This window comes from Branchiostoma belcheri, unplaced genomic scaffold, assembly GCF_001625305.1.
Source record: "Branchiostoma belcheri isolate BF01 breed outbred unplaced genomic scaffold, Haploidv18h27 scaffold16, whole genome shotgun sequence".
Taxonomy (NCBI): Eukaryota; Metazoa; Chordata; class Leptocardii; order Amphioxiformes; family Branchiostomatidae; genus Branchiostoma; species Branchiostoma belcheri.
In genome coordinates this window covers 4,154,400-4,175,049 of record NW_017803046.1, presented here as the reverse complement: position 1 = coordinate 4,175,049, position 20,650 = coordinate 4,154,400, and the positions used below count along the sequence as shown (strand labels likewise).

At 37.8% G+C, this 20,650-nt stretch overlaps 1 protein-coding gene across 1 annotated transcript in view; it reads right to left on the bottom strand.

Moving 5' to 3' along the window:
• The window catches only part of LOC109466168 (potassium channel subfamily T member 2-like), a 114,356-nt gene that overhangs the window by 26,764 nt on the left and 66,942 nt on the right, over positions 1-20,650 (bottom strand). Inside the window, 5 exon segments of the mRNA XM_019763826.1 lie at positions 830-904; positions 1,662-1,721; positions 2,097-2,193; positions 2,993-3,092; positions 11,996-12,075. Of these exon segments, the coding sequence (XP_019619385.1) occupies positions 830-904; positions 1,662-1,721; positions 2,097-2,193; positions 2,993-3,092; positions 11,996-12,075 (412 nt within the window).

Genomic DNA, 20,650 nt, shown 5'->3' with positions numbered 1-20,650 from the left:
CATTGATTGTCCAAACGTTTGTTACTCAAATGGTAATGTTATAACCATTATCGTACACACACCTGTTAGGTTTAAAAATATATGGTAATTTACTGATGTAACACTCACTGTGGAATTGGGAGACTGAAAAATATTCCTCTACTTGTCTTCCTTTATATTACATTTGTATGTGGAGGACTTCACAAAATGTCACTCACTGATATAACCTGACCCTCCCAATGTAACTACATGTATTTAAATATAAGACTTTAGCTTCCAAAATAGCTTGTGAAACATATATTTATGATAGATTAAATTCATTACAGTACAAGAAATTTTCTACAGAATCTCAAAGAGCTGAGCTGTATTAAGAACAGAGTTTAAGTTTCATAAAACAGACTTATTTGAATGACAACTCTGCCTCTGTATCCCTTTGAGACTGATGCCTGTAATGATCTGAGTGTGCACTTTTGCAACATGGTTCACAAGCTACACATCAATGAAAATTACTTCCCAGTTATGGTTCATCACGTTTGCAGTTGTTCTTGCAGCTTATACATGGCTAATAAAAAGTACCAAACACACAGCCTCCTTGATTTATGGATATAATAAAGATGGTAAGATAGTGATGATATGAAATTCGTGCTGAAACTGTTATTAGGTTCCAAAACTTATGTATCCATTGTAAAAATCACAGCTGGCATTGTAATGGTCTTCACATAACAAAAGAGAAAGAAACATAGTGCATGCAAGCTACTGCCTCTTTGTTATATTAATTATTGTTGTTTAATGCTAATTATGATATTAATTAATATTTTAATTACATTAGGAGAAGAGTGACTGTACTTACTGTGACGATGAAGGGAACTGTGTTGATCATCTCTAGCAGGAACCTGACGTTAAACACAGACTGAACAAGACTGCCCTGGGAAGGTGAAAAGCCCAAATAGAATTACATACAAAATGTTGGGACAGTCTTTGTTGTATTTATCTCAAAACACCTTTGTCTTGCATAACGCCTGAAGTATATACACCATGAGTCTTACTTCCTATCGTATCTACTAGAGCTGTGTACCGGTACGCAGTACCGATACTGTACCGGTAAAATTGATTAGGTACAGGTCCAAAATACCTAATCCCTCAGTACCGGTACTGTACCTAAACAATTTCACACCAATTTTATGCCTATTTGTGACCTCAAATGTGTAAATAGCTGGTTAACAATGGGTCCCTGTGTAAGGACAGTGTGTTCATGAAAACAAAAACATATATATAGCCTATATTTTATCTGAGCATTCGCCATAAACAAAGAATAAACCTTAACTATCAAGTTTATTTATGTTTTTTTTTTGTTATTGAAGGAGTTCAGAAGAGCATATAAATTGGTCGAATATTGTTCAGGTACAGGTTCAGGTCCGGACCTGTACCTAAACCTGTGTACCTGTACCTGTACCTGTACCTAAAATTTGTTTAGGTACACAGCTCTAGTATCTACATTTTGTAACTACTGAAGTTCATATTGGACAGATTTTAGAATGCAGCATTTCAGTCATAAATTCATTGATAAGTAGGAACAGAACACTTCAACAATATAGATTTAACCTATATTTTGATTGATTAATTGATTGGCTATACAGACTGAGACATAGTAGAAATATTACCCTAGATTTGAAATATCTTACCTTATAGCTAAGGTATGTGATGAGGATGGTCTCCAAAAAACTGATGATTGCCACTGCAACCTGAAAACAACAGGGATCAGCACTGCCATACCCACTTTCTATTCCTTATTTACATTCAATAATTCTAAGTCAACTCATTGTCATTTTCTAACAACTTTTTCTACAACCAATATTCTAACTTAACCAAGTAGCAAATACAAAAACATGCATGTATTAAGTCAATTCTGACTGCATAATGTTCATGACATTGTATGCCTTATATTGCATTGTGTTATGTTGTATAAACCAATATACATTTTGTGTTGATGAATTAAATAAGTTAAGTACAAGTCATAGTCCATCAATTCAAGTAGCAATCTTCTAAGTACATAGTACTCAGTCTAAGCATAAGAACTACATGTTTAATGAAGCTACTAGGACTACCCCTTGCCTTACCTGTATGCCCCATGTAGGGGAGGACCTGTTGACCCACACCAGGGGGGCCCAGTTGATCTCCATCCATGTGTAGTTGATAGTGTTATTACAGCCATGGCTGCAAGGGTATCAAACACAGTACATACAATGTACAGATATCTAAGGAATTACTCTACATAATGTAGATTGAGTGTCTACATTGTATTTGGACCAAAGTGTTCACTATAATTACCATTCCTATATTCTGCAATGATGCAAAAAGTGTCACATATATTGTACATTGTATACTCTTAAGAGTCTGACACATTCTGGCATATTTTGTTGAATTATTGTAAAACTCACGCTATATAGTTTGTACCAGTACCTGCTTCACATTTTGTACTGTATATGAGTTTTGTCACAGTCCAGAGAGTTTGAAAGACAGCTTTCTAATCATGAGATTACGATTCGATATCATGGAGACTTATGGCAAAAAGGTTCCAAATTTTCTTTCTGATGAGGCCAGCTACCTGCCAACCTGCCATTTGAACTTATGTTGTAAGACAGGCTTTTGGTGCCAAGCACAGTAATTTCATTTTCACATCATCTGCCAGAGAAATTATCTCATAATCCCTTCTTGATGGATGTACACGTGTAGTGATTGCCAATTAAAGTGTCTTTTACAGTCTTCAAAGGACTCTTTTTGCTGAATGATGGGTTTTTCCTTTTAAACTGACTGAGTTTGATAATTTAGTTTCACAAAAGTTTCACCTCGATACCATCAGGCATCTTTGCCCCAATGTTCTGAGTCCACATTCTAGAGAAAGTGTGTCCTTTAAAATGGTCCTGGGCTTTGAATGAAACCTTAAAATGGATCCTCTCAAAATCAATCAATCAATATCTACACATACATGTAGCCAGTTTCTACCGGTGCGTACCAGTTCGCTTGTGTTGGGTCCACATCTAGACAGGCTCTGATGACGTACAGCACACAGGACAGGAGTTTGATCACCAAGTTGAACAGGCGAATACGCAGACCTGAGAAAAAAAGAAAGCCTCACAGATAAATTGATGAGATACGTTAAGGTAACCTGAAATAGACAAGTCAGACTACTAGTCACTGTGAGTGACTTTTAGATCATTCTGGGTTTTTTTTCCATTACAAGTTTATTTGTCTGACAAATAATCTTACAACTCACTGTTTCCAATTAGGCATTGCTGTTACAGAATAAGACAGAGATAAAGAAGGCACTCAAGATAAGAAATCAGCCTTCCATTTGACTCACAGAAAGTAAGCCCTAGCTGTTTTCATAATGACATTCTGAATCGTAAAATGTAATAAGCAGAATTTAAGGGATTACTTGGGGAGAACTTTTGGCAGATAATACAGACTGACTGGCGCCTGTTATGTAAGGTTTGGCTTTAAAATTCACATTCACTCAAGCCATATCACACTTTTGGCAACGACAAGGCATACAAAATTTCCTAAATCAAGCTCTTTTGAACAACTTGAGACTGCATGCATATCAATACCACCATAGACTTCAAAATGAATTATAACTCTTTCAAATAGAATGCCCCGTCATTTGACCCGTATAATGTAAAAATAGATATCTCTCATCAATTATTGAACTTAGTGAACCTATATTATAAATTTGGCCAACATTCCTTGATATCAGATAATGCTACTGTCAGCATAAGTAATCTGGTGACTACTTTAGTCAAAAGCAACAAGTAAAAGTTTCTGAATCAACATAGGGGCCTGCCATGAACAATAATTGGTCCCTGGTCAGTTCAACCCTTTCTGCAATAATGAGCTACCAGCAAGGTTGGCTCATTAAATTACCATAGTCCAGCTGATCTCCCCACTTTGATATTGACCTTGGTCGGCTAATTTCACACTTATTAAGCAGATTGTGCAATGTACCATGGTGAAATTACTGGACTGTGTATATCATGTAATAACCAATATCCTATTCCTTGTTCCTACTGAGAGAGACAGGTGGAATTTTCCTTTGATTTCATTCATGTGAGCAGTAGGATGAAACTCCCATGAGAATCATATTACCGTAACGCTAGATCTATATGGGTAGCAACATCTGGAAACCATACTGGTACTGTAATTGCCTCTTCTGGACAGGGAAAAAGAACAACTCTACATGATCTGACTTGCTGTGGTTTCTAATTCCACTGCCCTTTATGCTCCATGGCAATGTCAGACTATGCACTGTTTGGAGATGTCTGTGATGCAGAATCATTTCTTCTTGTAGAAGGGTAAACCATGCACTGTTTGGAGATGTCTGTTAAAACTTTAAGAACATGCTAATCTAGTAGACACTTGCTCTTTTGCCCTCTTTGACCCGGGTCAGAATTGAAAGCCTAATGGATGTTAACTAACTGTAAGCCACTGGTTTCTCTGGCAGAAAATGGACTCACAGACCACTTGGCAATCTGATATTGATCAGGAACATCAAACAACGGACTATCTTTTAATCTCTACAAGAAACTCATTCATCTCAAAGTTTGGAGACATTCTGAGACGTGTGTGTGGTCCTCTGATCGACATTCAAACACAGAATCTGCTGTTACAGTGTATCTAAAATTCTTTTCTTTTAAAACATTGAAGGGTCTGAGCATACATTGTAACAAGTAACATTTCCCATGGGCTCAGTTATGTGCTCCTGCTGTCTGTGTGCCTGCCCCTCCGCTGCTGGGTGATGTCCTTGGTGCTGAAATGGGGGTTCCAAAAGCTTGTACAGAGCTATTAAAGGCACCCAGTGCAGCTTTTAGGGCTTGGAAACCAGATTTTTCAGTTAATATTCTAGTCACTTATCTACATACTAATAACTTGAAATAACACTGTCCCAATGTATATTGACATTCATGAATGCCGACAAAATGCCCAAAATTCTTACGAAAAACGGTTACTGGAAGGACCTGGATAAATTTTCAGGGTACCACCCAGAAAATGAAGGACTAATCTTGGGGCTTGTTTCTGCAGTTTTAAATGTCCAATGTATGACATTCTGATTCAAATGTGCTCACATAGGACAGTATGTGTCAATATTATAAAGACTGTGATGCCTTTAACACTCTGTGCACGTCCCACTACCTCACCCTTTTGGTACTGAGTGTGAAAACTAACCTTCATTGACTGATTTGTCATGCCAGAGACTTGCAGATGGATTAGGCCTAGAAGGAACCAGGGATTTTCTCTCAAAATACCCCATGTACATTTCCCTCTGCTCTTTGCTTCTCCGAGAGAGCAACATCTGTCTTGTCAACAAAGCTCTTGATGGATTCTTAAAACTTCACAATTCACATCTCAAGACAATGCAAACTTTTGAAAAGTGAGGAATAAATTCTACCAACTAAAAAACATACATTTCCAAATAGTTGAACCTCATGAATGTCAAAGGCAATGTCAGAGCATGAGCACTTTATACCACTTTGTTTGATTCATACGTGTCACCCTTAAGACTTTGGAAATGGATCTAAGGTCGAAGTTGCTGCTCCTTAATTTGACCTTCAGCATGTTCCATCTTCTTCAACATTTCAGAGATAAAAGCCTGAGTGAAGGAGCTCAGATTCTAATTTCATCAGCAGCACTTCTGGGCTTTCTTACGAAAGAAATCAATGAAACCCTTATACACAATGTAGATCACGTATAGTGATTGTCTTCCACTCTTGACTCTTGCATGACCAGTATAAGTAATAGTCACTTTCAAAGTACAACAAGGGTATAAGAATTTGAAAGATGTACAGTGTGAAAGATGTTGACAGAATAAGGGCGGACTGATGTTGAGTGATGCAGGTTCATCGGCCATGTCAACATCACACCTGCGTCACTTATTATAAAAAGGAGATTCTGAGCACGTACGTACCCATCTTCAATGTAAGACTTCAACGCCCAACATCGCTCTGAGCATAACGGATGATGTTATAACTTCCCTAAGTTGACGGCTTTGGCTGGGTTATTTCTCCGCCTACTCTCAAAAGGAAGTGTAACATTATGTTGCCCAGCATAAATCATGTTTGGTGGCTAAATTGTACATTGAATCCATGCATCATGTAGATCTTTTCTGATGAAAGTTCATCATTTCTACATCCTTCTAGAGGAAATATTTAGTACTTTTAATCAGAAATCCAAGAAGACAGAGCTTTTTTTACTGTGTAACATGTTCACTGATACTGTATATAATTTTGGAATCTAATTCAGGAATAAGTACTTTGCCAGTAAGAAGTTTCAGTATCTTGAGGCATCTGACCTAAAACTGTGTGTGTTGCCATCTCATGCTGGGTTTGACTCATTGGTTTGCAATCTACAAGTCTTATCTCTGGTTCCCAGAAAGAAGCTGGGGCTATTTGGAGAAAACTGATGAAATCTCAAACCAGGATACCACTTCCCATGTACAGATAAACAGATCACCATTATCGATAAGGTAAAAGCAGGGGAGCAACTTACCGATAGCAACTAACACAATCAATCAAAACTTTATCTCAAGGGTTTTCTTTTCCTTGAGAATTGATGGAAAATTCCTATTGCTTAAACACAGTGACTGTGTGAAAAAATTCTATTGTTACTAGTACCTCTCTTTTTTGAAGAGTGTTTCTTTGAAGATTAATCAAAACTCTACTGTCGTTGTCTTGGTCAAACCTCAGTTGCCACAATATACAGGATTATTGTCAATATCTGTAGTTGTACTGTACTATAAAGTAGTCAGCTTTAAGTGTTTGACATACATTTTTTCAATGGTGTAATGTCACAACATGTAAATGAAATAAAAATTCCCGAAGATCATCAATATAGATTCCAATAGATTTTAACCATTTGCCTAAGAATGATATTTGTGCTGTGATCATATCATTGTAATTTAAGCTGCATTGCAAGTATCTTTAAAAGAGTTGGACTAGAGGAAAAACCCTGGACAAACTTCAGTGAACAACAAAACTTCATTTGCGTCAGACTGTGTGCACGAAAATCTCTTGGGTAACATGAATATCCCACCACATGCCAGTAGGTGTGGAAGGATCTACAAGCTGAAAGCAATGCCGCATTCAAAGCAATCCCAGGTAATACATTGATACAAGCTGTGACATTCTTATAACAAGATAGCATTTCCCTTGCAAAGTTGATATTTAAAATCCAGGCGAGTGACATTCAGATTCTTTTGGGAGGAAATGGAAAATAAATGTCAGAAGCAAAGTATAGGTTGGAAGTATAGTACAGCATTATGGTTGAAGTTAATTTTTTTACATTAACTAACTAATAAACTGATAAAATGATGAAACTGGGAATTTTGTTGGATCTATAAAGAAATAGATTTATTTGTGTCTACTGTTTAGCCAATATATAACATTCTAAGTACACTTTCTTATAAATCCCCAGAGTTGGAGTAGCACGTCGGCAGAACGTATTGCACCTGCGCAGAACACCGTATTTTCGCATTTTTCGTTGGGTTTTTGGTCAACGTTGCATCAGAATTTTTCCTGTTGCAGAGGATATTCTTTCCAAAACAATATTTGGAAACTACTGTCGAAATGCTAACCTTATATGAGCAAATACAACCTTATATGAGACATTCTGCTGAAATGCTTAGAATGTACAATACATTACGGGTTTCGCGAAGGCGCAGTACGATCTGCCGACGTGCTAGTTGGAGTGTAATTGGGAGGGATTTCCTTCAATAGGTAATGTGAGTGCCAAATGGATGGAGTCCAAAGCCTTAATACTTTAAATTGATTGTCATTAAAAGGATAACATGCATGGAGATATATTTGGTAGTAATGTTTCGCAATGTCTGCTACTTGCAAATTGAAATCAAATATGCAGCCACATAATTCTGGTTGAAATTCTGAACCAAAGTCCTAGATAAAGCAGTTGATACATGTGGTGTGTACATTCCTGTCATACATGTACATGTAATATTGATCTAAGAGGAACAAATCATGGTCCATATTTTGCCATTTAATTTACTTGGCATTGATGAATAATGACAACAAGCTATCAACTTGTAAAATTCTGAACTACGCTTATTTTTTTAGGCCACATCTGTGCAGGCAACCAAATACTTAATGCTTGCCTATATTGTATGTCTGATAGATCTAACCTTCATACTTCAGAATCTGACTGCCGAATCTCATAAATTCTGGGAGAGTGACAAAAATGTCTACCCTTCAAACTTGCAGAGTGTGTTTATCCAGATAACGTCTAGTAGATTTCTTGAGCTGCAACTGAAAGATTTTATTGTTTCCATTTTCAAGACAATTGAGCTAAGCCTGTTCTCCATGTCCCCAGTTTAAGAAATCGATAAAAGTCATTCCACACAAGATGGCCTGAAGGCTTTTGTGTCACAATGACTAGACAGGCAAACGTCAGTGACTTAAAGTTAATGGTGTACAGTGACTTCCTTAATGTAATGCAGCAGTGGGTGTGTAATAGCCCATAGACACTTGAATGTGCTTTTTAACTACCTGTAAGTTTTGACCTGCAACTTTTCCATTAAGAAGATTAGAAATTGTAACTTCAAACCCACTGATATTACAAACCCCTGTTGCCCATGAACAAGTGTGGTTTATATATATGAAACTTTATTCGCAAAATCATGCCCGAAGGCTAATTGCTTTTACAATCAAGAATAAAACACATTGCAATACAGTAACAGAAGACAGGTAACAACTGTCTGGAAAAAACTTCTACTTCTACTACTACGCTAGCTATTATGGGGTTCGACTTCTTCTTTGAAGGCAGTGGATAATGAATAGTCCTACATTCTGCATAATTAGTGGGTTTTGTGATCTTAGTAGAAATGCAGTTTTTTGGTGATCTTCTAAATGACGAATTACAAGAGGAGACAATTAGAGCATTACAATCACTCCTGTAATATTTGTCTTGTATTTCAATTTGGCAGGTTTAAATGGCTAGCAGTAATGAAAAGAACAAAAAATTACAAATTTTGAAGAGATCTTTTCTGTGATATTGTCTTAAAACAAGTTACATAATACTGTTTATACATGTTGAATTCTGGGCACACAAAGTGTTTTGAACCATCGTTCTAGATTCCAGCCCATGTGATGAATGATCCAATCTCATCGCAACAGCTTCCACAGAGCAATCGTTGTGGTGCCAATAACGACCTACTGGTGTTAAAGTGATTTAGCACGCTACTCCTGCAAGAAACAATTTACTTGAATGTCCATTGTACATGACAAAAACACATGGGATGCAGAAAATTTACATTCAATACTTTTCTTTTGCCATTCTTTACTTATGGCTGTTTTTGGCATTACATAACTGATAGTGGTGATATCCTTGGTGCTGATTTATCTGCTGTTATCTTGGCACTTGGTAACATTATATCTCTTTCTAGCCGCAAGCTGGAAATAAAGCAGTTTAGGGGAATGCTCAATATGCCATTGGTCATATAGAGGCTATCCCATCACTATGATTGAAGAAATGCTTTTCTACTCTGTTTGGACTCGGACACATCCAGAGGAAGAGGCTAATGGTTTGTGAAGCAGCTGTGACATAGAAAAGAATATCTGGAATAATTGGCTTTGTGTGGTTTAATGGACTTCACAGAAAAATAGTTCTGGTTGTCTGATCACAGGATTCAGGAGATGTACACATGTAGTAAGTAATTTTTGCCCAGTAAGCATTGCCAAAGGTCAGGGCTTTGGTTTGCACCCTGCTCACCTAATTGCCTGGAGACCACATTTGGTCTGTCTGTTGAGAGTACGGATTGGGGTTCTCAAAGCTGTGAAGTTTTAACACAGCTCCATGGCACTTACTCTTAAAGGAAAATGTTTTTCTAGTTGCAACCTTAAGATAACGCAGTTCATCACCCTGTAGGTTATCAGGATTTTCTAAAGTCCATCAGTCCATCTCATTCTAGGTCTACATTACTTTTTGTACCTAGGGGTCTCTTCCCAGGAGGTTTCCACTCCAGAATAAAAAGTCTGAGATCCTAATCGCATGCCACAAGCACAGAGATGTGTCCTGGCTGCTGGTAGTGTTAATACTCTAAGAGGATATTGTCACATAGAATGCCATCAATATTTTCCCCTTTTGCTTAATAATCATCAACGTTTTTCAATATCATTGTGATATTTTTATAAGTCTTCATAAAAAACTGCTAGGGTATGCTGAGAAACTGCTGTAAATGAATATTACCTCAACTCTATGCACACTCTTTGAAAATTAGGCTTAAATTTCTTCTAAAGAGCTAAGACCACATGCAGTTCTACCAGTCCCATACTGTTAGGCATAATTGCGTGGACTGTCACGACAGCTCACTGTAATTTTGAGGAAGTAATTCCCCCAGCAGGTTTCCACGGCTTGAATCTTTAATTCCCCTGCCTTCTTCGTGTGTCTTTGAAGTGGCACCTGGGGGACCCTGTGCCGTCAGAGTTTGACATTCAGAATTTATCGATGTGACTCTATAGTCACATTCAGTAGCTTATCGCAGCTTTGCAGGGATGAAATTCTGTCAGGTGCTGAACATATTAAGCCAGAAGTTGTCAGGTTTGCTTGTGAACAGGTGACTGATTTTTCCCTCCGCTGTTTCCTGCCTGAAGGGATGTGGCAAACGCTTCCGTTTAATGTAATCACAGCCTTTCAGGGGAAGGTGGTTGTCGCTCCAGGGATGTAATAAGGGAAAACGTCAGCCTTTTGATTGATAGAAGATTGTGCGGCTTCAAGTCACAAATGTGAAAGGTGAAAAGCCCTTAGGAGAAGTTTCCAAAAGATTTGTGTTCAGCTTCGCATACAAATGGTAAAACTCTGGTTACTTACAACGTGTTTCTTGTAATGCTCAATCAATAGAATACTTAATGATTCGAAGATGCTGACTGATGGCATAATTGATAAGTTAATTAACCATAGCTGTTCTATCATGGGTTTCATACTTAACTGAGATGTTTATCTGGTAGTGATGATTACTACAGGAAAATGACAAACCTCGTGGAGTAACCGCTTAATTTACCACACATGATTCATAGAAAATGCTAAGCAAAATGATATGAATGCAATATCTTTCCTAGCAGGTACATGCAAAGCAAATTTCATTTTATTGCTCACATTTCAAATCATTGATATTATGGAATATTACAAAGCCTTTACCGTTGATACATTGTTCAGAATATAATTTTTAGAAGGTGAACTGAAATGTCAAAATTATGAAATATGCATGAAGGCTTTTAGCATATACATTACAGAACACTGCACAAGACCACAATCAATAATGAGGATAATTTTAAGCTAGATCAGAGTTGGAAAATTTCCTACAAATAAACATGGCAACTTTTCTGGTTTAAAGGCAATTTAATAATATCAGGAACGGTGCAGTATTGTAAATAGTACTTTAAAATTTATTATCAGATTTATTTTCCTCATATTTCCCAATTCTAAGAGACCTTTTAAAGCTGTTTTAATGACATTGAAATACTGAGGGCCAAATGAGAAAAGCTAGAATTAAAGCAGCGCATGCTTGTTGTAAATAGAGCACATCTGCAACTGTAATCAAATATATATCATTTTCATTCACATGATACAATCACAAACGGCAAACAGTGAAGGACCACTGCTCTTCTGATGAAAACAAATGAGGTGTTGAACACAGATGGCAGCATTTCATCACCGAAATGGCAGCCTACCAAATGCGAAGACATGTCGTTTTGTCCTGCGTGTTTGGTATTCAATGCCGTACGCAAGATGAAACTGAAAATCAATTTTTCATCAACGCCCAATGTTCAAACATTCCTTTTGGTTATCCCAATTCGGCATGCAAATTTTGATACGTGCTCCTATTATACAGGCCCAGCTTTGCAATCATCATTATGCTTCATGTGTAAAGCAATACAGTGATTATCCAGGTCCCAATTTTCTGGGCAAGCGCCAAACAAAAATCAATCATTTGGGAAAATGTCAAAGAAATACTCACTTGACCGCTGATTCTTGATGAAGTAGATCTGCAGACGTTCTTTGAAGGTGTTCTCGTTGACGTAGAACTCTACCTGTACCCTGTAGGAAAAAATGCAATGACACCATCACAAACCACACCAGTGACAAACCTACAGGATTAGTTGCCAATTGACTGCCCCCAAGCAAACCATCTGGGTCTGTGCAAGTGAAACATCTGTAAGAAATTTGTTTAGACCGGGTTACCTTGGTCCAGGGTTATTGGAAAAGGCAGACACCACATCGGTAAAGGAAACACTGGATTCCTCTATGTTTGGCCTCATGGCTGGCTTATGAAATCTTCAGACACTCGAGTGAGATCTACTGCTTCAGCCGGCAGCTTGAGCACCTTGCTGCATCGACAAGGATATTATAATGAGGTGAGGGTGAGGGCGGGGTCAGCTAGCAGGACCCTGGTCTCCTGATACTGGCCACCAGAACGCTGCAGTGCATCCCGATCATCACACCCCAGGCAGGCCTCAGGTGACGACACAGTGCACCCACAACCGGTAATGACAGGTTACTGATGAATAAGGGGGTGGCCCTGTTTGGGCTAGCTCCCGCTCTACCAAAGAAAGAGCAGCACGTCATTGATACGGCGACTGCAGATTAGATTTACGTTTCACACACCGTCAAACACGAGTCGGATCTCCTCACTGATGGTTTATATGGGAAGTAGATAGGACAAATTGTATCTATGCATCATGCGGTGGCAGATGAGGCATTTGGGCAAGTTTCCAAGGCATAAGATAGGTAATAGGGGCCAGGGAAAGGGTATTGGCAGAGGAACCCTCCAGGGAAAATGAACAACCTGGTGCCAGGTTATCACAGATTAGTAGGTGGAATATGAAATGAGAATCAGTAGCAGGTAGAAATTTGATTTCCTTATTGTAAAGCTGGTAATATCACAAATAACTTCTGTCAGTGAGAATACATGACTGTTCTTATTAGCTCATTGTCCAATCTTGAAAGTGTTGGGAGAGAAATGATAATTGTAGCACTGTACTGAAAGCAAAATTAAAGGGGAAAGTCATGTTTGACAAAATATAGTGTTTGAAAAATTCCATATATAGAAGGGACACACTTTCCAACACAGCTATATCATAACATCATATTATATGGAGTGGAACTGATTTCTCTAATTTCAGCTATCTGTACTTGTTTTATTCAAAATGATAAAGTTACTTCATGTTGCTTTGAAAAACACTGCTATTACTGCCATAGTGCGGAAATTAAAACCAATTAATTTTGCCATGCTTTTGACAGTCAGAATAGTTATCAGTCAAAACACCTGTGTTGGAAATGTGATTAGAAGTGACTGTGATAAATGGATGCCCACATTCAATTCTACCAGTTCCACCTGAATACAGAGCTGTGCTGATTGATACTGTTTTTATGAAAGATAAATCGCCATGTTGGCAATGATTTTGTTCAATGACAATTGCACTTTTCAAGTTGCGGAAACAGTTTGAGAACATCTTAAAATGCACACATTCATTGTGTGAAATTTTAAGCATCTTTACTTGCATGGAGTTGCTTGCAATCAGCACCGTAGATGCCAACCACATGCAACTTCTGCATTGCATGATAATTGAAAATTCAAATGAATTAAGCACTTGCAGAGTTTTGGAGTTGGGATTCACAACTGGTTGGTAGTTAATTGTGCACAATGTATGACTATGTGCAACTAGCTACATGTAGAGCAACTATATATGATTTGTGCTTTGTATTGTCTAAGATTGTGCTACACTCAGCTCAATATCACTTACTATAGACAAGAAATTTTCATTAATAAGCAAAAATGCAAAGGTATCCTAATGTAATAAGCAAAAATGCAAAGGTATCCTAAAGATACAACATATTTCATCCAACAAATCCTGATATGCAACGACACTGCATGTATCTGTGTTTCTATCAGAAACAATTACATCAAATATTACTGTAAGATCCATCAGTATTCACTGTTCACAAAATATACCATCATCGCAAAAATACTTGACTGCAGTTCCCGACCATTTCAACAGGATTGCTATATTGCTGATTTCACTGGTTTGGCTTGGCTGGTATGCTGTAAAAAGTCTTATGTCAACATGCCACAGCTGCATTACCATGTATCTTCAGTAGGGGGCAATTTTGTACAACATTTGCTGTTTAGCATACTGATAAATTTGCAAGGGAGTATGGGAGTTACAGATCTCTAACACATTGCTATATCACTTCAAGAATAGAAAAGAAGAAAAAAGCAATATGCCCTGCTAAGCTTCCAGGTATATGTACAATGTAGAATGCTTAGCTGCAACAGTGTGATCTCTTTTGAATGTACAATTTGTGCGGAGACAAAATGGATGCTGTCCTTAGTGCTGAATTTGTACTTGTTCTTCATATATTTCTTGACTGAGATAACTTCACTATTTTGTTTTACCTGTGCTTTAGTCTTGCTTTCCTATAGTTGTCACATTTATGTATTACTGTAAGTCTACAAATTTCCGCGGTATATTTAGATTCGCGGAATTCGCGGGGACCTTTGTACCGCGAATCTATTTCCCCGCGAATATGTTTTGCGTAAGTGCGCCCCCCTCCCCACATGCATTCACGACGGTAAGCGAAACACAAACACACGCGACAAACACAAATCACTGCAAATCAACTCCATTCTTAGCAAATGTACGTATGTTGAGTACCAAAATTTTTAAAGTTATACTGATGTCAAAAAATTATAATATTATGAGACACCGAATCGCGATACTGCGGCACTGGCCGTGTCAAACGTGCACCGCCGGACAAAAATCTCTGTGTGCTGAGCGCCGGCCATGCGCGCCCGGGCGCTTGAAAATTGCGGGCACATCGGGCAAATCTACAAATATTTTGATGAAAAATATAACTGCTGGTACCTGGGAAGTGTTAGTTGGTTCTCTTTTGCGCCCTGCTTTGCGGGCGTTTTTTTTTTTTTTTTTTGCTGGATAGAAACGCTACCGTGGGCCGCTACAAAACCGTAGGCGACCTTTGCATACTTCCGGGTTCAAAATCTCGCCGAAGACGGCATAAATATTCTTAGTAATATATATTTTCCCGAAAGATTCTTTCGATTATGCATTTCTTCACTAGAGTATCGATGTGTGGTTGTGGAAAATAGCGTTTAAGCGCTTATTTCCGAACAAAGAAAATTGTTTACACGTGCGTCAGATCGATCGTCAGCTATACCGCCGGCAGTCTCGCGCGGTGCACGAAACAAATTTTTGCGCCGCGTTTTAGGAGATAAATGCCGGAACACGAACTTTTATTATTTTAAATATACACTTTACAAATTTTTCTTTGAAAAATAGCCAAGGAGAAATCGCGAATCTAAAAATACCGCGGATTGTCCATTTTCCCGAAACCGCGAACTTTAGGCCCCGCGAATCTAAAGAGACTTACAGTAATATTATGTAGACAGAGAAAATAAATTGGGCAATCTCTTACAACATGATATAGATATGAATCCCACCCTGAACTTCTTATCAGTTTTCAACAGAAGTCACTGGCCTGTGGATATAGTATGAATGTTTCTGCCAGGCCTTGACGTCAGCATATCCCACAAAGTGTTCAAGTGTCATTTGATATGTATCTGATTTTATGGTCATGGCTTTAGCTTGCATGTGCTCCTAAGGCTATTCAGAATTCTGGTGATCATCCTATAACCAGCTCTAAACCTTAACTGTTATATTCTGAAAAAAAGGTGAAATAACAGTAAATCCATATTAATCATAACACAATGGACTGTGGTATCAACTAACATAAATCCATTATGTAAGAAAATCAAGTACATCAGATTCTCCACCAATAAATAAACCAATAAATAACAGTTTCTTTCTTGTGATAAAACATATTGTGTGCAGTATAGAACCAAACTGTGTTCTTTGCATATCGTCATATCAAGACATTCAGCTGCTGATAGATTAGCTGTCATCTGCTCTACTGGAAATTACATTCCACGAAATAGAATGTCACATCACCATCGTATGGACCATCTTACAGGATCAAAGGTCCCAAAATGGAATCTCCTGCATTGCTGAATACCTTTCTGATGTTTTTCCATTTTACTAGATGGGTTGTTTGGGATCAGTATTTGATTTATGAGAGGTTAACGGTTATTAGATAGCTTCGAGCTAGTGCAGGTTGCAAACTGGGAATATGCGGTCTTAGATAAGGTTACAGTGTTCAAATTCAGCATAAATAATTTACATTGTTTAAAGATGTCAGCCTCAATGTGTGCATCTGTATGACCTTTGGCATAAGGGTGTACTCAATTGTAAAATCTGTATCAACCAAAGATATTATCTTGTTGACTTTCAGGATAATGTTATTACTATTGGTATGTTATACAAGGTAATGATATTAAACCTGAACTTCCACACACTTTATATGATCAAGCCAACAAATCAGATAATCTACAGAAAGGTCAGAGCTTTCTCAGCATAATTTCTTCCCGACTAGTCGCTGCTTATGTATTGGTCCCATAATACTTACAGGGAGGGGCTCCCAAAAGCCCTCAATTTATTGCAGTAGTGAGCTTGTAGTACATTCGACAATAGAACCAGGTGGACATATTGACATAGAGGGCATACTGACATACTGATATTGGCCAGAGCCCGGCACCATAATACAGGACTTTGTCATGATGGCATTGATCCAACAAAACACAGGCCACAAAGGAACTCCCTGTGAATTACAAGTGAGTTAAGGTTGGTACTAAATGATGGCTCCCAATATCATGTAGTCCTATGTATGTTTTCAAATGACAGTCGTCATCACAACATCTGATCAAATAGCAATAAAAGCCTAAGGATAATTGATTTCTTATTGAACTTTATCAACTTTTATACACATTAATATAAAGGATCTAAAAATCTATTGAAACAGCAAATGGCACACAAAAAGTATGCATTTAACTTTTGAAACTTGGGCTTATAATGTAAATTTTTAGTGATAGGTCAACAGGCTTCTTGGTTTCCATACTAACTTTTTCTCAGCCAACTTTCCAATTTCTACTTATAAATTCAATCCGGCGACAGAAGAGCAATTATTAGGTCATGATACTGACTCAAGCTGATCAGGACTGAATCATAGATTACATGGCATGATTACATGGAAATTACAAACTTCCTGCATATGTATGCAGGCCAGCTGGCCTTGTATGTATTGATAGTTTACTGCATTGCAGTACATGCATTATGTGTTTGCCCATCTGTGTTCTTGAATAATTGATTTGCCAGGTTTAAAGTATATTGAGTAGAGAAAGGATTTCCAATAAGTACATTTATGTTAGGAATAAAAGTTAGGAACAAAAGGGACCAGTCTGAAAGCATAAACCAACATAAAATAGTCATTTAATAGCATTGCAGTTTTAAACCATTTTTTCATAAAAACAGATATCAATTGCTAAGCTCATCATAACAATATTTTCCAGCTTGATGTATGCCTAGAGAGTGACATTTCGATTGGCATGTGCAGGTGTACCATCTACAGCAGACAGCCTTTTAATCCTGTGCCATCTGTGTTTCTACCCATCAGCATTTATAGGGGCTTTTCTTGGAATACAGTTCCAGGATGGCAGTCCCTGATGGAATCTGGTGTGATACATGAGAGCAGGTCCTCTGGGTCAGGAGGAGTACAGTAAAGGGACCAATTAATCAAGGGATCCTCATTAGCAACTGCTCAAACTTTGATGGCCTGGTCTGTTATCTCTCTCACCATCAGCAAGATGCAAGACAGTGATTAACGACTTGCATAAGGGTGTCCTTGGCATTATTGAAGACGAGCCTAGTTACCAAAGTTAGCCTACTTTTAGTTCCTGAGTTTTTATCTTCTACTTGCAGAGTGAATAAAATCTCGGGAGCTAAAATAGGTTTGGTATTCAGGCTAATTGAAAGTCCTTTGGGCAGAAACTCAGCAGAAAGTAACAATAATGACTTTTTCATACGGTGATGTTCGCACCAAAACTTTTGGAAAAAATTGATGTTAGAAATGGATATCAATAACAAATGAGTGTGATTGAGACTTTAGCTTTAATTTACAATTACCAATAGAAATTAGCCTAAATTGTAGGGAGCTCTTTAATCTGAATGATGGTCTGCAGACTTTGGATTATTTTTTTAAAAACTCTACCTGTAAATATACCTGAACTATATACCTGACCTACATATTTACAGGTGAAGTTTTGAATATCCAAAGTCTGCATGACCTGGTTTCTCAAATGAAACCAATTTTGACAAGTGACAAGGGGCCAATATTATTTTCAACATACTGATTGATGGTACCAGGTACAAATGACCAATTCAGTTTGATTGGCTTCATATAGAAGAATGTGTCTCTTAGGAGTTATGGGTGGAGCCATTTTACATTTTGTAATTATAACTAATTTTGGTCCTAACCTCAAAATGTGATATAAGTTCATTACATAGTATCAACAAGGCAACATATCAACCAATGAGAGCTCTCACTGGCTACAAGGTCCAAAACAACTCTTTACAACTGGTGTCCCATTAATTACACACCACAACTGGACAGAGCTGACCACAACTGGTTATAACCGGCAGTGCACCTCAGGGGCAATGACCTAGTGTTGATGCTCTGTTTTTTGTGCCAAGTTATTTCACAAAAGTACTATTCATAGTTGAATACTATTAGACAAGGTATCCAGAGTCTTACAAGGTCCTTGCCCAATGTATACTGCATATTAATTAAAGCCGGTTGTGGTCAGTTGTAGCTGGTTACGGGGTTTATGCACACCCTTCACAACTACTCTTAGAATCTCAACATTTTAACTGTAGAATGATATATTATTAATTCTTTTCGTGTGACTGGTCTTACATGTACCTGATACTCATGCTATTGATTCTACTTGGATTGAAAAGTTATCAACTATGAATTACAGCAGTCTTCTACAAGATGTGATACTTGAAGAGCATGTCTCATTCTAAATTATTAGGTAGTCCTTTTTCCGTGGTTGATGTTGCATGATTTACTTGCTGAAAGATATTGTGAGCTGTGATGTGTTAACTGCTGAGCTACTTTCTGGGGAGATACCAATGTCCTTAGGGAACTAAAGCTGCCATGCACCAAGTTTAGGAAAGGTCACAATCATCAACAGAATCACTGGGTAGGCAAAGAGGAAAAACAAAATTGAAGGCAGTGAACTGTGGACAGCTGTCATCAAACAATTTTTTTTCAAAGAAACACTGATTTTGAGACAGCCCCTTACACCTTTCATCTGCAACCAAATTGTATCATCATGTACTTCTCACCTGCAGTGAAAATGAAATTTCATCATCCTTATACATGTATTAAGGTAGTCAAAGAGGAACCAACCTGCCCCTCCTACTGCCCCAATAATCATTACACGTCAATCATGAGCTGCAAATACAGGTAATGTTATTACTAGTAAAGAACTTTCATGACAATTACTAATGAAAGGTCTTACTTAAATATTCAAAAGTTGCCTATTTCACCATAAGGATACTAAAACTACTACCAGTAAGCACACTGAAGAAGCTTGCACCATTGGCCCATTCCTGCATTTACTTATGCACATACATGTAGGTTGTTCTATTGAACGCAACAGTGCATCTTTTTTATGATAGGCTTAAAGCTCCTACATTTTTCATTAGCTGTAAAATTATTTCTGCTTAATTGAATATTCACAGTTGTCGGCATTAATAAAATTCTTATGGCTTTGTCTAAAAGGCCTGTAGTGCATCAGCCCTCTATGGCATACACATAAAGTTTTAGGTCAGAGACTAGGGAACAATACTGCAATGCTTTGAAGTTTACACAAAACAATGTAATTAAGTCATGTTTATAAATTTGATCCAACCTTGAATCCAGTTACCCTTTACAACTGATATTTAGGAAGTAATCTTGTACTCTAATCTTCCCCTGCCTTACTTGAAAGTCATAAAAAAGCAGAATCTCGTGAAGATATTCCCTAGACAGTTGAAGACATTATAGAGTCAGGCAACAGCAGTATAACTGTTACTAATTTTAAAAAGCAATGGGTATGGTAAAGCATTATGAGAACCATTTACCTGAACTCTGTCTAGTGTAGCATGTGACTACCCAAAATAAAACAATTGATTCTTTTTTTACTCTCAATCTTGAACAAGAAGAAGACATTGTTTCATTTTTGTGTGTCTCACCTGCATATCCACCTTCCTCCATTAGGTCTGGTGAGTTTTACGAGTTACCATCTCACTAGTTTATTTGATTGCCAAACTTTGCCAAACAACCTCCGGGCCAAATTCTGAAGTGAAACTGGTAACCTTTGATAAGCAGGTCTGTTTTCATGCTCAGTGGCTGGAAGATTGACGGACAAGACATCCGACCTGCAACCAGAAATCAAACTGGTCCTTGGACCGCACACTAAGCTGGTGTGATCTATTTTGTGGGTGGGTGATTCAATTTTACGTGGGATGTTTTATTCATGGCTTATCACAACCTATGGCATCCAGGGTTACCAGAGGTTATCAGCAAGCCATAAAAGCCGTTTGGAAGCATATTCAAGGTTTCTTGCATTGATAACAGCAAACTTACATGTCCAGTGGCCTTTGAGGCCAAGAGGGGAGTAAGTAGCCTAGAGTCCAGCCTTGTTAGCTCTAGTCTG